General features: G+C 44.9%; 2 protein-coding genes across 4 annotated transcripts; both read right to left on the bottom strand.

Moving 5' to 3' along the window:
• Positions 1 to 655: 655 nt before the first annotated feature.
• On the bottom strand, positions 656 to 9,382 carry LOC146234832 (kelch-like protein 9). Its single transcript, XM_084689868.1, has 8 exons — positions 9,263 to 9,382; positions 8,819 to 8,872; positions 8,221 to 8,575; positions 7,956 to 8,088; positions 5,536 to 5,732; positions 4,622 to 5,438; positions 4,428 to 4,541; positions 656 to 1,645 (listed from the first exon to the last, which is right to left on the bottom strand). The coding sequence occupies exons 1-8, from the start codon at positions 9,310 to 9,312 to the stop codon at positions 1,146 to 1,148; spliced, it is 2,220 nt and encodes a 739-aa protein (XP_084545994.1). The 5' UTR covers positions 9,313 to 9,382; the 3' UTR covers positions 656 to 1,145.
• A 368-nt stretch (positions 9,383 to 9,750) lies between these two features.
• hao2 (hydroxyacid oxidase 2 (long chain)) lies at positions 9,751 to 14,938 on the bottom strand. 3 transcript variants are annotated; one of them, XM_084689175.1, is made up of 8 exons: positions 14,873 to 14,938; positions 12,889 to 13,041; positions 12,525 to 12,676; positions 11,941 to 12,230; positions 11,306 to 11,524; positions 10,802 to 10,960; positions 10,509 to 10,578; positions 9,751 to 10,400 (listed from the first exon to the last, which is right to left on the bottom strand). In XM_084689175.1, the coding sequence occupies exons 1-8, from the start codon at positions 14,899 to 14,901 to the stop codon at positions 10,345 to 10,347; spliced, it is 1,128 nt and encodes a 375-aa protein (XP_084545301.1). In that variant the 5' UTR covers positions 14,902 to 14,938; the 3' UTR covers positions 9,751 to 10,344. The 3 variants fall into 3 exon arrangements, with proteins under 3 accessions (XP_084545301.1, XP_084545302.1, XP_084545303.1); XM_084689176.1 differs by having other exon boundaries at positions 11,947 to 12,230; XM_084689177.1 differs by lacking the exon at positions 14,873 to 14,938 and adding an exon at positions 14,104 to 14,169.
• Between the last annotated feature and the right edge of the window lie 2,354 nt (positions 14,939 to 17,292).

Below are 17,292 nucleotides of genomic sequence, written 5' to 3'. Positions count from 1 at the left end.
TGTGCTGGAGCAGGGAAAACATCTAAAACATTCAGGAAAGTGGCCCCTGAGGACCAGGGCCAGGGACCAGGGGACAGCCCTGTGTCAAGAATACTGTTCTGATGAATTCATTGTTGGCCATGGTGTTAGATTTAAAAGTTAACCTTTCTTTAAACTCCTTATATCTCTACATCATCATCATTTTTCGGGGGAAAATACGGAGCACAAGTCATTATGCAAATAAATCACCACAAACTCAAGTTGACAGGTTGATTAAGTTGACACCGGATCAACTAACAGACATTGTAATCAATGACTGCAACACAGTGATCAGGGAACAGGCACTGCACTAGTTTTTCTGAATGTGTTTTTCATAGTTTTACTTGTACATGTTTGGCATTTTGTGCTTGGGTTTTCCATATTTAGAATATACAGCTGTTTTCAGACTGAACTAGTACCTACCAGCTAGAAATACATTTTAAATTGTGAGAGAGGTAAAGATGTAACAAACTGACATTGTTTTGGTAGTGTTTGCCTGGGCCATGTCTTACCCTGAAGCTTCATCTATCAGTGTCAAGAGACCTTGGCACGGCCGTCTGTCAGGGCTGTGTATGTGTGCTCTGTAAACTCTAGCTGTGAATTGTGTGTGGTCATTTTGAATTGAAAGATCAAATCGTACCTTAGTATTTTTATTATGAATGAAAAATAGTTTAATGAGTAAAGCCAAATAATCTTAAATCTTTAAGTCAAAATGAAAAAAAACACAAAAACATTATCAGTCATGTTACAAACTTGTTATTGATGCATCTGTACCAATTTACTATATTGGGCTGTTAATGTGGGAGCTCATATGTAGGGATCATAATCCAACAATGAAACATAAAAGCCAAAAGCCAAAACGTAATACTTCAGCAGTGCAGCATGAGTATTTAGAGCAGTGGAGTCAAACCCTGGTCCTCGAGGGCCACTGTCCTGCATGTTTTAGATGTTTCCCTGCTCCAACACATCTGATTCAATTAAATGGGTATGTTATAACGACCATTCATTTGAATCAGGTGAGCTGGATTAGGGAAACATCTAAAACATGCAGGAAAGCGGCCCCTCGGGGACCAGGGTTTGACACCCCTGATTTAGAGAGTCAAGTGAGTCCTTGGAAGGATCCGCGTTCATGTCTTGGCAGCAGCAGGCAGTAGGCAGTCCTGTATCTGTGCGTCGTCCACGGCTCCCTCAGGCAGATGCACGGTCAAGGTACAGGACCGGATGCCACCCAGGGGCTCCAGGACGTTGAACACCCGGTCCCACTCATCTGTCTGGGGGTCATAGCGCTGCACAATGTCCACCATGCAGCGGCTGTTCCATGAGTAGCCGCCCACCACATAGATCTGGTCCTGGAACACGGCCACGCCCACGTCGCTCTGGCCTCGCGGCATGGCCGCCACCACTGTCCACTGGTCGGCGGCGGGGCTGTAGTACTCACAGCCCAGCACGTCATCATAGTCGCTGCTGCCTCGGAAGTGGTTGCCGCCCATGACAAAGAGGCGGTCGCCCACAGTGCACATGCAGTGCAGGCCGCGCAGCTCTGTCATGTCCGCTCTCCGGCTCCAGGAGTCTGTGTCGGGGTCGTAGCAATACAGCTCCTTCTGAAACGTGTCTCTGGTGATGCCACCTATGGGATTAGGGAAATGTAATGTTTTTTATATTTGTGTCAGAAATATTAATCTATCAAGCATTGCACAGTCAGTCGGTGAACAAGTTTAAGAAAGTTTATTGCTTGCGGCCGGCCCACAAGGAGACAAAAACATCACACGCCATTGTGCTACAAAGTTTGTCTGCCAGCATATTGTGCTAGCTAGCTATTTAAGCAGCCCTGCTCTTTACAGTCATTGGTTAAGACAAAGGCATACAAATGTTCCATGGTTCTTCTTCATTGGGTCCTTGCATAGACCTGGTGCGCGTGTGTGCGTGCGTGTTTGAGTGTGTGCGTGTTTACGACATTAACCCTGATTGAAACACAACAACAGGATCTCCTGATGTCGTAAAAGCTCCTTCACAAAGGTGTCAAGCTAAAGTTCTCCAGACCTTGCACCCCATCTTAATCCTTGTCAAACAGCATCTCCTTAAAACAAACAAACCCCCAATATCTTCTAGTCTGAACAATTGCTCACCCTTCCCCCAGGGTGATAAGACAGCCAAGAGTCTATTTTGGGGGGCTTTGTTATCTGCTGACAAAGACTACTAAGCATCTGTATTATTCAGTATAAAACATCACATTCTTAATTTCTCCGACAATTTATGTACAGAGAGTACATGTACAGGTACACTTTTCATCAAGTAATATTTCATGAAATGCATTTTCTGATAACAGTTTTTGTGCCAGTATTCAGTCTCTGAGAAAGAATGACACAGAGAAGGAAGTAAGGCATTTTTGAGCTGTAAGATAGTGGTCAGGTACTCCTACCCTCTATCTCTCTTCTCGTTTTCGTTAGAACTGCACAGAGTGAAACATTTCTGGTATGAACAGGAAGGATGTGGTGCTTTGAGATATGTCCATCACAACAATGTCACCCCCACACACTATGGAATTCACCTGCTCCTTTTGCAACAGTGCACGTTTACTTGACCAAAGCAATTCTCGACATTTGAAAGGCTCTCGATAGCTTTCGGTTAACCTCAGTGACAATGTGACCTCATTTAAACAAATGTATTTGTGTTTGCTGGCACAGTCACATATTTGACAGTCACATATTTATTTGACATAGGAAGTATACTTAGAAAATAGTTCACTTTTGATGTACTTTTAAATATGCTTTGAAAATATTTCACTTCTGAACTATGCTTAGAAATAGAAGATGGTATACATTTCTTCTGTGGTAGGATGTACGTTTTCTATTATTATACAGCAAAAATGGTCAAAAGAATTTTTAAGTACATTACAGGTTACATTTTTTAGATCCATGTCATTGTAATTATTCATGTCTATGAAAATCTATTATACATTGCACATTGAATCTTTTTTAGTATTGAAGCTGTAACCTTAATTACTGCCAAAACATTTAAAAAACATATATATTTACTGGGGCAAAAAAGGCTGCCCCTTCCTCGTTTCATGATGACTACTAGAAGAAGAAAAACATGCAAAAAAAAGAAATTTATATATATATATATATATATATATATTTTAATTGTCAGCTCAGGGGGGCCACAGGGGTCCACAGGGGGGGGGGGGCAGGGACATTTTTACAGGGGCAATGGCCCATGTAGGCCCCCGTGTAGAACCGCCCCTGGTTGCATTATGCATTTGAAGGTTATACTGTCAAACTGACTGAAAAACAAAATGACGTGGCTCATCGGCTGGTCAAGTCCCATGATACAAGGCGTCAAATACTGTTAAAATTTGCTGTTAAGTTTGCTGTTTGTTCAAAATACAAATGTAACTTTGGAATTTCGTTTTTTAAATGTGTCTGCTTAGAATGTAGTGTTTTGTTGCGTGGTCGTTGTTGTGCTGGTATACCATTGTAACCATGAGTTAAATGACTGTTACGTTTCATAAGAAGAGCTGGATTCTTGAAATCTTTACCTGTGCGCAATGAATAGCTTCTTTCATATAAGAACCTGCAGTGTAACTATGCGAGGGCCCTCGTTCTCGCCAAGTGAGGCGTTTGAGTGGCTCCTAAACATTTTAATACATTAGTAAGTAATAGCAAAATTATATGTATTCAATGTACTTCTTGAAGTACTTACATTCATTGAAAGAGCACTTGAAAGTATTGCACAGTATGCTTTGAGGCTCTTTAGGAAGTATACGTTATGAACTAAAATTGCACTACACAGGTTACTTTAGAGTATTCCAAAGTACAATTTGAAGTACTTTGGGAAGTATACTTGATGAACTGAAAGTGAACTACACAGGCTACTTTACAGTATTCAAAAGTAAACGTTGAAAATACACTAAGTGTACTTTAAAGTGTACTAAATGACCTAAAAAGTGGGCCAATTCAGTTTACTTAGTACACAAATAGTATATAAATAAGTACAAAAATAGTATATAAATAAGTACACTGCTAGTATACTTTAAGTAACATGATAATAATATACTTTTTATACTAAGTATACTTACAAAATAAACTTGAAATATACTTATTTTTTGTAAGGGTAGTTCTACAGTATTTTTGTGGTCACATATCTGCTCATGTACAGTAACTGCAACATCTGTTTATGATTTTGGCCTAGAAACTAGTTTCTCTTCCATGGTTGCTATGGTAACATTACAGAACCCAACCAAGATGCACTTCGAACAAACCAGAAATGCTTTGCCAGCCTGTCAAAACTATAGAGCAGTAGATTGTAACTGCCTTTGCGTGTTGTGAATTGGTTTGTTTAAAAACAGTCCAGATCTCCACGGTTACTGCCGTTTGAATCTGAATGTAAAATTGGAATGGAAGCCTCACCTGAGACGTACATCAGGTCCCCATGGACGGTCCCTGCGTGGCCGTAGTGGGGCTCAATCATATGCGACACAAACGTCCACTCGTTCTTCCTAAGGTCGTAGCACTCCACTGAGTCTGTTAGGGTTGAAAAAAAATATCAAGAACATGTCGATCGGAATGGAACTCACATCTTGAGTGTTGCCACGGTGACTTACCAATCTCTCCCGAGGCGTTCCTACCCCCCACAGCAAAGATCCTCCCCTTGAGTGCGCTCAAGTGGAAGAACGTCCTCTTCTCGTTCAGCGACGCTACCTGCAGCCACCGGTTGAAGCGCGGGTCGTATCGGTACGAGCTGTCCACCGCCGTCTTGCCCTTGGTGTCATAGGTGCTCTGTCCCCCGACAATGTAGAGGAAGCCCCCTAGCAGCGCCACGCCATGCTGATAGCGAGGAACCTCCATGGGCTGGAGCGCCCTCCAGTGGCCACTCTCCTCATCGTAGAGACGCAGCTCTCGGCTCACCACCAGCTGCTGCCGCATCACGCCACCCAGCGCCAGCAGGTGCCTGGCATCCGATCGGATGCGCGTGCGCTCGGTCTGCAGTGCCGGCTGGAGGAAGGGCATCATCTGGTAGTTGCTGGCCTCCAGCAGGAGGTTGACGCAGGCAGTGTCAGAGCGCATCACGGTGTTCCCGTCGGTGCCCTCGTCCTCCTGGGAGATTTGCATGAGCTCCATGGGGCTCATGAGGGGGAAGCGGATGTGGCGCATCAGGGAGTAGACAGAGGAGCGGCGGGCGGGCGGGTCGTGGTCCAGCCAGGCCCTGGAAATGCGGTATAGTTCCATCTCAGAAAAGCCCTTCAAGGAGTCGCTGGCTAGGGCATAGGCCAGGCTGGTCTGGGAGAGCTGCAGGTAGCGGCCGCTCTGCACCAGATCCGAGAGGTTCTGACACACAAACTCCCCGATGTTCACCTGCACCTCCTCCAGAAGCATGTCTGCGGCGATGCGCTCCACCTCTATGCAGTTATCAATGGTGATCTGCAAGAAACACGAAAACAAGACAACATGGATCCATAGGTGTCCATTCAAACCCACTTCGGACGTTCTACACCTCAGCAAGCTGTGGTCCTCTCACCTCGCTGCTCAGGAGCTCGTTGCAGAACCCCAGGACGGGCAGCACCTGCAGGAAGTTGGCTGCCTCCAGTGTGTCCTGGAGGTTGGCCAAGCAGATGTTCACCCTGGAGGTGTAAATGAAGTCTATGATGTTCTTCAGGCCTGTTTTGCTCACGCCATGCAGCTTGATCTCCCTCATCTCCTGCTCTCTCATTCCCCCTGTCAAACAGACAAGAAAAACATTCTCTTGGATATGGAAATGTGTTATGCACATTGGAATTAGTGTTCAATTTTGGCAATAGCCAATGATCTTAAAAGCTGTAGGTTTGTCAGGCATACTGTATGAAAATAAGTTCTCATCTCTCTAATAATGCCAGGAATATCTGTGTGTTTGTGTGTCCTTGTTAATTTCCCACGATTATCTGGAGAACCGGGCACTCTGCAAAGTTCATAATTTTGCACGTGTCCTTTTTATAATCCAACAGAGTGCAGTGTTCGGATCAGCATTTAGATTTTTTGGGGGGAAACAATCCCCATATATCATGGGAACTCCTCACAGCCCCTTCACTCTGATTGGTCCTCTAGTCATCCCTTTAACCCTCACTGTGACACACTCCAGGACCCACACAGTTGACTGAGCTGCACTAATGGCTTCTACAAGTTGAAAAGATGTAGGATATAACAAGCCAAAAACATGCATTATTTATGTCAGTGTGATAAAATCCAAGACTATTTTACTGATGAAATACTGACTAGCTAAGAAAAGTAGAATATTTAAAGTGGATGGTGTATTTCAGTAGGTATAGCTAAAAGGTTATTAGCTACAAGTACTGACTGCTAAATCAGCATGCTTCCAATGGGTTTCCTTTATGAATTAAATTCCAGTTAGCTAACAGAACAACAATATAAAGTGTATACTTTCAGTATAGATCAGTGAATTTTGTTACATACATTTACAGGTTTACTGATGTCAAAATAACCTACAAATATACACAAAACTCAACACCAAATCAAGTACATTACGTTTAATCATTTAGCAGACGCTCTTTTCCAGAGCGACTTACAGTAAGTACAGGGACATTCCCCCCCCCGAGGCAAGTAGGGTGAAGTGCCTTGCCCAAGGACACAACGTCATTTGTCACGTCGGGGAATCGATCCAGCTACCTTCTGAATACTAGCTCGACTCCCTCACCGCTCAGCCATCTGACTCCTCAAGTACATCATAATAATCACCAACGCATCACGGACATGGGCACAATTACTACCACTTTATCTTCCTTGGGTCGGTTTCTTAAGGCATGGATATAGCGACAGGAACAATGTTCTTAATACATTTAGTAAAAAATACTGTCATTTTTTATGAGAAAGAAAATACAATACTATTTTACAGTATTGCATAGCACAAATACAAATAAACATAGCAAACACCCCTTAGGCTACATTATCATTTGCAGGAATGTACCAGAACATTGATAATTAGTTTGAAAAAAAAGAGAGAAATTGCTTTTATGATTTGCTTGAGTTTGAAAGGATTCAAACCCAAATATCCCACCCTTCCCTTCAAAGCCACGCTTTCAAAACACATGGACACAGTGCCTGACTACTGCCGGGAGGTGGGTAGATAAACAGACAAGCAGCCCGTCCAATCCTTAGTGCCAGTCTGACCTTAATGATTGGTTGTGTTTATTACAGTCCTGTAATGCCCACAGATATTCATATTACTGTGAAACCTTTACATTTGTTGGTTGCTTATTTTTCAGTTTATTTCAGCAAATATGACAAAAAGTGCTTCTCAACAACATTACCTGCCCTGCCTTTACAGGGATCCTAAAATGAAAGAACGTTTTTCCTCTGATCTATTCATCTGTCTGGATTGTTTTGTTGAATGGCTGAGTTTCGGAGATGTCCGCCTTCTCTCAAATATAAAGGAGCTAGAGGGCACTCGGCTTGTGGTACTCAAAGCGCCAAAAAATACATGTTATACATGGAAACTCAACACCAATGTCTCTTGGCAGAAATCGAGACCCAGTTACTCAAGACAATCCAAAGACCTTGTTGTGGGCAATTTTATGTAGGAACCATTTTTTTTTTTACCAAACTGTACTCGCCAACTACATCAACATGCATCAAAGAAGTGTGCATCTACTCATGGGTAAGAGCGGTGCACGTTGATATGGTTTCCGGGTGTAGTTTAGAATACAGTTTTTTTTTATTATAGCACTACAAGCAAGAGGGAAAAATATATATTTGAAAAAAAGAGTTGGGGGGACAGGACGGGGGGACGACGACGACGACGACTGTCCCTTTAAGTGTTATTGGGAAACACATGGACACATCTTTGAATGGCGCAGACAGCCCTGAGGTGACATCATCTTCTTCTGTACTTTAAAATGATTCAACCTCAAATATGTACTGGGGAAGGATTTACTCCTCCACACTCACCTGTGAACATGGCCTTGAAGTAGTCACTGGCGGATGCCATGATGACTCGGTGCACTGGAAACGTGTCACTGCTGTCCCCCGGCACCAGGGTGACGTCACACAGTGCCTTGTCTCCTCTGAACTGCTCAAGTCCCTTTGGAAAAAGTGAAGCATGTTGTAACTCACCCACAGAGGCTGGTGCATGGAGTATATGCATATCTCATTATAAAAGGTGTACAACTTTGTCACCATAAGTGTATTGAAATTAATGTTCTTCGCCTTGTACCTGCAAGATGGCCGCCCCATGCGCTGTGCTGCTGAACACCCTATTCAGGGGCCGAGGGGGAGGTTTTGGCTTCTGTGTGACAGGGGTGAGTTTTGAGGGGGTCTCACCAGCTTTGGAGGCTAGTTCTGATGGTGCTGGGGGTAGAGGTTTAGAAACAGGAGGTGCTGGTCTGTCCTCCTGAGCAGAGGGTCTGTTTGGCTGGGCAGCTTGGGGGGGTTGGGGTGGCTGGGCAGGCTGGGGTGGCTGGGCAGGCTGGGGGGGCGGGGCAGGCTGGGGGGGCGGGGCTCTGCTCTGGTTCCGGCTCCCCAGACGAGACAGCCTGCGGTGCAGTTTCCCCGGTCCACTGTCATCTCCGCTGCCATGGAAACAGACGGAGGACAGGTCTGAGTAACACCACCATCCACAGCAGGACATCTTGTACAACATTCATCCTGATGGTGTTTGTTTGTTTACATGTGGTTCTCTCTGCCCACATTCCTACATGGGCTCTTTCCAGCTGCTGTTACACATGTTGATGTCTACAGCAATGCACATGTCTTGTAACAAATGTCAAACATCTGTTAGCGTAGCAACTGTTTACCGAGTCCCAGTCACTTACCCCATGTGCTCTGGTATTTGTTGGCGTTGCTGCTGATGTCTCTGTGAAGATCTCCTTTAACAAAGACATAATGTGAGTTAAAGTTAGTCATAGTTTGAAAAAAGAGGAACCTGATGAGTAATACTGAAACTGCTGTTTTGGAACGGTGTCGTTTTTGGATCATAAGGTCATCGTCTGCATCGACAAACAGTCGACACATGGTTATAACAGTTTCTGTTATAACCATGTGTGGATGCATGGTATCACAGATTTTCTTTGGTTTTCTGATGTAACTCAATTTAATTACTTTTAGAATTTCTTAATCACTGCATATTTCAAACTTCTTGAGGTTTTGCAAATTCAAAATCTCTCATGTCTCAGAAATACATATTCTGCATCACTTTCTGCTTGGTTCCTCTTCACACAGCACAACATCTACCAACTTCACATTGTAAAATAACTTACCTTGAAGTTATCCTCCTCAACAGACTCTCTCTCTGGTCGCCCTCCAGCATGCACACCTAGAATAACCCCGTTTCTGAATGCTCAGTGCAGAAGCTGGATGCTCTCTCAACACTGGGGTGAACAAACCTCAGGGACTTCCTGTGAGACTTCTCTTTTTCTCTCTCTTTCCGTGTCTTGACTTTCCCCACCCTTCTGTTGACACACTTGCTATTGTCAAGACTCGTCTAGAGAACAGCTTTTGATCGATTGAAGAATTCACTAAGATTAAAAGTTTACATTTATGTTATATATATTATTTCAACTTGTAGATCTTCTTTGAATAAGTGTCTACAAACTATATTTAAACTTATCGTAGTCATGTAAATATTTTGTTATATTTGATATATTATTTTATTATACCATAAACCTAACCCCATGTCTCACCTAAAACACCATTAACAACGTTTAACATTGTTTAACACACACACACTACAGAAAAGAGACGAAAAGCCAATAACAAAGTTTTTAATCTCAAAGTCGTCAGATCTCATGTCATCAAGCATCAAGCCTCCTGACTCTACAGCTTGAGGCCATTACTGTTTCACTCTTTTTGGAGACATTACACTCTAGAATACAACATGCTAGATCTACCATCTGACATGTTGCTAGGAGTCTAATGCTTTTGGGTTTTTTCCATCCATAGCTCTAACTTCATCTTACAACCATAACAATCATTACGATCTGATCTGAGGACGTGCAACCCCCACTGTCGCAGCATCCTCCCGTTCCTATTTCACTTAACTCAAGTCACTCTGCCCACACCTACCCTGCAGTCACCCAAACAGCCTGACAGTCTGACATAGTTCGCATCAGAGGCCATCTTGCTGAACTATCAATCTATGATTACATATTTCCAGAAGCTTTTTTTCATATTGAAAAGTTATATAATAGCATGCAGTCTAAGATCCATATGTGAATTAATAATGTCGTCAAATTCTTAAGTCTTTAGGAGATATTTATGATCTGAAACTCAAAGCAGAAAGCCACAGTTTGACTAGTTATTATGTGGTCATAGTTGTCTTGCTTTAGCCCCTGTTGTCATCTCAAAGTTTGGCTAACTGAATCAGATTCTTGTTTATCTCAGCCACGTTCCTGCACCCTGAAATAGAAGACACCCCCAACATTTTTTATATTAAAATATATATATTTTAAACTATTTTAACATAACGTCAGTCTTTGACTAACAGGGTCTATCTGGTAAACTCACCAGATAAAGCCATGGACAGACGGAACTCATCATTTAAAATCTGCAGTACTTCCTTCACCCCATCTTCACCCTGCAGAACCAGAAAGAATCACTCATAGGTGTTCCAACATATTTTACATGGAGGTGAGGTTCCATTAAAAACAATGTAACCGTTTCAAGATAAATGTTCATTCAAATGTAATAATTACAACTTAAACGGTTTGTATTTAGTCACTTCATATTTGGGGATTCAGTAAACATTTTTCATGATTCATTTCAATGTCCCTAAAACTCAGCCTGCCTGTTGCTGTTACCTTGTAGGCAAGGCCCCACACAGCTGGCCTGCCAATGAACACACACTTAGCTCCCAGGGCCACGGCCTTCAGCACGTCGCTGCCTGTGCGGATCCCTCCGTCCAGGTACACCTCGATCCTGCCCTGCACCGTGTCCACGATCTCAGACAGGACATCTATCTGTGGCAGGAGACAGCAGAAACACACTTTCATGGAGATATCACGTCAGTATTCAGTTCTCATGGCAGGTGACCTAGACAGGGAGATCATCTTCAGACCAGGATGACTGTCTGACTACAGTTACACAATCAAGTCATACAGTTACGTACAATTACGTCAGGTGTGGCAATTGTAACTACTGGGGTAGCTGCAGCACCTAACCATAACCAATTAATGGTTTTCTAGTGTTGGTTATGGAAGGTGTGGTGGATGTTATATCGTAGAAGAGTGTGGTAAAGTCATTTATAGAGAAGGTGCAGTGGAGGCTATAGAAGGTGTCACATCTTGGAGGTTAGTTGTTCTCACCGTGGCCGGCCCTCCATCCAGCTGCCGACCCCCGTGATTGGACACGATGATGCCCTGGACGCCGTGCTCCACGGCCAGCTCAGCGTCCTCCTTGGTCAGGATGCCCTTGATGATGATGGGCAGGCGGGTGAGGGACTGCAGCCAGTACACGTCCTTCCAGCTGATGGAGGGGTCCAGGGTGTTGGCCGGGACCCCGTACTCTTCTGGCCCTGCGGTCTCCTGCGAGGTCAGCCATGACACCCAGACACCACACACACACATACACACAATCAACCAGACACACGCACACAACCACCTAGTATCAGTGCCCGTTCCTCAAGTCATTGATTGATTGGTGTATTGTTATGTGAAGTGTAGGGTGTAGTGTAGGGTGGCTGAGCGGTTAGGGAATCGGGCTGGTACTCAGAGGGTTGCCGGATCGATTCCCGGCCAAATGATGTTGTGTCTTTGGGCAAGGCACTTCACCCTACTTGCCTCAGGGGGAATGTCCCTGTACTTACTGTAAATCGCTCTGGATAAGAGTGTCTGCTAAATGACTACATGTAAATGTAAGTGAATAAACGGTGTTGCCATCTGCTACCATTCAGCTGTACGTCTATTGCATGCTACAATATATGAGAGTTAAGGATATTTACCGTTACCTGGAAGACCCCGTCAAAGTTCTTCACCTTCAGATGTGGCGGTAGCTGGAACTGGTTGCGTATGTCGCTGCGGCGCTTCCCGGTGTAGGGAACGTCAACAGTGAGGACGAGGGCCTTGTATCCCAGCGCCTCTACCCGGTTGACAAGCTGCTCGGACAGCTTGCGGTCCCGGTACACGTACAGCTGGAACCAGCGGTAGCCGGTAGGAGCTGCAGCCACAATTTCTTCCACCGAGCAGGTCGAGTAGGTGCTGGTGATGTAGCAGGTGTTCACAGACTCCGTAGCTGAGGTGCAGGAAGCCAGGTGGGAGACAGAGAGATGTTATCAGCCACATCACCACCAGCAGTGTTGGTGTATGAGCCACAGCTGCTATATGCTACAACACAGCAGTGCTGCACTGCCATCTAGTGGTTAAATGCCGGAGAGTTGGACTGGTTAAAAACAGAGGTCCAACTGTTGGTAGGGTCTCATCAATTTGCCCTTCTAAATGTCTAGACATGAAAACATGGTCCCTCCATTAGGACTGCAACCTTATGTCATAGACGAGAGTGCTGCAGATGGCTGCAGGCTATCCTCACCCCGAGCAGTGGCCACTTCTCCCTCGTGCCAGGCCAGACAGTGGAAGGCTGTTGGTGCGATGCCCACGGGGAAGCTGATCTCCGTGCCCAGGACCGTGGTCCTGGTGTCGCTCACAGACACGTCCCGCAGTACGCGCGGTCTCAGACGGATCCTGAGGGGGGCGGGAGATTAGCTGGGACACGCTGCGGTCAGCCAGCCGTCTCTCTGACCGTACATCTGGCCTGTGTGTTAGGACGACGTGGGACAGAGGGAGCTGGAAAGCTCTGTGCATTTATAGGAGGGATGTGCAGGTCTATGGGTAAAGTATTCTTTGCGCCTCTGTGAAGGTGCGGGGATTGTGGGAAGTGTTGTTGGAGGAGGTACCGTTTGTAGGCCAGCAGATTGTCATCCCTGGTGCAGCATTCGTCTGCTCCGGCAGCGTAGTAGTCCCAGGTGGCCTTGGACAGGTGCTCCTTGGCATACTCCTCGAAGTCTGTGAGACACACCATAGCCATCTCGGCACAGCGCCCACCCTCTCTGTCACATCAGTGGGTGCATTGGTATGAAGAAGTGTACATATATTTTTGTTTATGTAAAAGAGTATTTTGGATTCATTAGTACCTGCTTCACCAATGTTGTTTATTTTTTTTTTTTATTTTTTTACAAATTATCAGTATATCGTTTAGAACACTCATCGGGCCACATTCACTCAAATGTTGTTATTTAAGTGTACACAATAAGTTTGGACGCAAACGTAACGTTGTTTTCGTGACACGTGCGCATCGGCCAATTTTGTTGTACAATTCTAACAGACAAGCACGTGCCCACAATTTGCAATCAGTATACTGCTACGCCCCTATTTCTATACATCTTACCAGTCGGAAACGGCTGACACGCTATTCGTCACTCACATGTCGGTCTCTGAAGACCAAGTGGCTGCCAATTAACACTGCGCTGTTTCGTGGCACTAGATAGTAGTGTAGTAAATTTGCTACTTCAGATAACCAACAATTATAGGCCAGGACAATAAAAACTATGAAAACTGAAACATTTCAAAATGGACATTATAAAATAACGCATTATACGCCATGACCGGGATTTTTTGTTTTTATTGTAAAATATTTTATTATGACAATAATTGATGAGGATGAAGGGGCGTCAATGTTAAGGTTATGAATTTGGTCAATGTGTTAGAAAATGTACGGGTTTAATTATTAGTGCATATCAAATATTGTTTTAATGTTTTAACATGGCATGCTTTTAGTTAAAAGGTGTGTGTTTACATTTTCTAAAACAGCCGGGCCGTCATATTTTCTCAGAGTACGAACAAATTCAATTCAGGGAATATCGACGAATTCGGAATTTGTGCGAAAAGCATTTGTAAACACGGTTTACGGACAGATTTCTGAAAACGCTCTGTTTGTCAATTAGACCAAATACTGAAATGCCAAATCATAAGACTGTCCGGCACAGAAATAGCCTACGCCTAACATTCTGTAACCCAACGATAGAAGGCCTACTTTCGTTTTACAAAATACAGTAGTAGTCTAACAGTGGATAGCCTACGGTGGACTTCAGCCTGTATAATACCTACTGTACCTATTAGATGTCATTCGGAGCGTCTGTTAGCTTGTGCAGATCAAGGGTGACAACCAACCAACAAAGTTGGAGCAGGGTTGACGATTAGCACACCTCTGGTGAACTATACCAAGTAACAGAGAAAATCCAGGGGTGTACAACCAGTAGCCTACTGCATGCAGCAAAAGTAGAAGAATATATTTTATATAAGATAAGACTTGATAAAAGTAGGTAAGACTAAAGTAAAAAGTGACCCCTTAAAAACGCAAACTTTCTAAAACAAGACCGACAGTAAATAGTTAAGGTTTACTCAGTTCTCTTGCACTATGGACTCCATTATAGAATAACCATGTTCTGAGTAAATTCCAGGATTCTTCAGTCAACAACTGACCAGACATTCTATTCTGTTAAACATCCCTAGGTAGAACATGCAATCCTGCCTAGATGTTAAGCATGCTTAACGTCATCTATTCTAATACCTATTAAACTGAGAGATCAGCTCTACCGGTGAGGGTGTGACCCCACGGTGACCCCTGGCCTCTTTGTATTTACAATGGCAGGAAATGTGCTGATGAGCGTGAGACCCATAGTGAGCTGTTACCATGGTGACCGTCATACCACTCTACACACTACAGTATGGCCAGGTACATTAAGCATAACACAGGGCCTGACGTACTGTACATTCAATAATGACTGGAGTTAGATGAATGACCAGGATACCCTAAACACAGAGGCTCCGTCAGCCAGCAGAGATGGGTTTGTGTTGGTGGTGTGGACATGTGTATCTCACCGGTAACAAACACAACTAGAGATGCTCATTCTGTTTGGATGGTCTTGACAGCTCCTGAAATATACATAACCTGAGGAGGATATCACAGTAAACTGGACAGGTGCCACAATGTTTGAAGCATACACCAAGTAAAAAGAATGTGGTCTGGAAAGGAAGATAAATATTCATTGGCAGAGCTGTATTCATACCTGTCTAAACACCAGAGCTTTGATTTATACTGTGTATGACTGAGCACTGAGCTGTAAACACTTGAGGGCAGTGTAATACTGAATAAAAGACGTGCTTTATCTCCAAGGGCAACCATGACAGTCCAGAGCAGGACACCAGTACAAACACCAACAAGGCTTCAGTATCAACAAAACAGCATACAGCTCACCAACAACTCTTGGCAGTTATGACAGGAACACATCACAGCTACTTCAACACACTAAGTGTTGATTCTTTGCTCTTTAAATTACATGTATTTTTCTGTTGTACCATATCGTTGCTAACAATCATTTGTCCCTTAACTCCCCGTGGAGATTGATTGATGCATTTAGTTGTAGTACATTTCCAGAGGGCCAAAGGTGTGGGAGACTTATTCATGAGTACACCATCTATGGATAATTTTGTTGTAGATAGTCGTCGGGAGACTTGAATCATAATTACAATATTTTTAATTGATAATAATAAAAGTTGCTATCATTTCAAATCTAATAACTAAGAATTAGAAGTGAACCCCCTCCTCAGAATGCCAAAGTGTTTCATTACATCATGTTAACTAACAAAGTCCTTTGATCCAATAAGATGATGGTTATTTCCTGAATCCATTTGAGATAGGGATAAGGAAACAACCTGTTGCAAATTAAACAAGAAGAATAAATCCGAAATGTCTTACCTTAATCGTCCTGGTTTGGTGGCCTTGCCTGTCGCCTCTCATGTGACACACACTCCCCCCTCCCAGTATCCATCAGCCCTCCCATCCCCCTCAGCCTCCCCACCCCCTCCCCTCAGCCCCCCCAACCCACCCACCCCCCTCAGCCCCCCCATCCCCCCTCAGCCCCCTCAGCCCCCCCCCCCCTCCCCTCAGACCCCCCCCAACCCACCCCCCCTCAGCCCCCCCCATCCCCCCTCAGCCCCCCCCACCCCCTCCCCTCAGACCCCCCCCAACCCCCCCTCCCCTCAGACCCCCCCCAACCCCCCCCCCCTCAGACCCCCCCCCTCAGACCCCCCACCCCCTCCCCTCAGACCCCCCCCAACCCACCCCCCCTCAGCCCCCCCCATCCCCCCTCAGACCCCCCACCCCCTCCCCTCAGACCCCCCCCCACCCCCCCCCCCTCAGACCCCCCCCCACCCCCCTCAGCCTTTACTCGGCCCACAGAGGCCAACCTCTCCTGTCAGCACTCTGTGGGCCCCGCTCCCTCTTTGTATGCATTCATATAAAAGGGGCAGAGCAGCACCTCGGGTCAACAGCGTGTTGAATGCCTGGTGTGTCAGAGTTCCTGCTCTGCGGGGGTGTGTGTGCTTTGACAGGACAGAGTGTGTGTGTGCTTTGACAGGACAGAGTGTGTGTGTGCTTTGACAGGACAGAGTGTGTGTGTGCTTTGACAGGACATGTCCTGATGCATGGAATAACCTCCCTGAATGGATTTCATTGATTAGACTGATTTTCAGTTCTTAAATCACCATTGTCTCCCTCAGACGAGCTCTTTCCACACCATGTGGCACAGTTGTGAAGATCGCTACCGTGAAAGTTGTTGTTTGTGTTTATCACAATGCAAGGAGCTTTAGCTCACACAGATCTTTAGTGTCATCGATGACTGGTGTCCATTACACAAAGGTCCTTGGTCATTCTTCCTAAAATGCTGCCGTCTCATAAACTGTGGATGGAGGGATGAAAAGAAGGTGAGAGAGAAGCGTGAGAGAGAATAAGCAAAAGCAAGAGTGTATGAGCGTGAGAGAGCATGAGAGCAAATTCAGTGAATGTCACGGTGTCTCAACTCTCCACGAACGTAACAAAACGCCCAGAGAAGTTGTTCAAGCATTTTAAAACAGCAGTGGGTGCAGTGATGTTTAAATTAGATTCTGTCTCTCTATTTCATTACAGCTTTCAAATTCAATTTATCCATTGTACATTCAATCTCTGCGGTAACAGAGCCAGGCTTCTTGAAAACATCTCTCTCTCTCTCTCTCTCTCTGTGAGAGTAGTATGTGTTTGAAGTGCGTCGACTGTGAAGGTGAGTGCTGGGTCTGAGGCAGGGGCCAAGTCTCACACGTTGGCGCCCCCTGAGGGAGGGGTGGTGTTACCTGCTAGAAGTGAGGTGTAAATTGTGTTAATGCTCAGTTGGCTCTGATGCCTATCGTGGACCCTATCTCGCCGCTGCTCCTGAGACGTGTTTGGGGGGTGCGGGTGGAAAACCTCTTCCATATGCTGCGTCTGC

Source organism: Hypomesus nipponensis, chromosome 23 (assembly GCF_054491055.1).
Source record: "Hypomesus nipponensis isolate SF chromosome 23, ASM5449105v1, whole genome shotgun sequence".
In the NCBI taxonomy this organism is placed as follows: Eukaryota; Metazoa; Chordata; class Actinopteri; order Osmeriformes; family Osmeridae; genus Hypomesus; species Hypomesus nipponensis.
Note: the sequence above shows the minus strand (reverse complement) of the source record. Positions and strands in the feature narration are given on the sequence as shown.

Coding starts and splice junctions, on each gene's coding strand:
- hao2 (XM_084689175.1), bottom strand. CDS start 14,901: ATGAGCATCTCTAGTTGTGTTTGTTACCG. Junction 13,042..14,872: donor TCTAGTTGTGTTTGTTACCG/GTGAGATACACA, acceptor CTGATGTGACAG/AGAGGGTGGGCGCTGTGCCG. Junction 10,401..10,508: donor TCTGTCCATGGCTTTATCTG/GTGAGTTTACCA, acceptor CTTCTATTTCAG/GGTGCAGGAACGTGGCTGAG.
- LOC146234832 (XM_084689868.1), bottom strand. CDS start 9,312: ATGCTGGAGGGCGACCAGAGAGAGAGTCTGTTGAGGAGGATAACTTCA. Junction 8,576..8,818: donor CAAATACCAGAGCACATGGG/GTAAGTGACTGG, acceptor TTTCCATGGCAG/CGGAGATGACAGTGGACCGG. Junction 1,646..4,427: donor GGACCTGATGTACGTCTCAG/GTGAGGCTTCCA, acceptor CTAATCCCATAG/GTGGCATCACCAGAGACACG.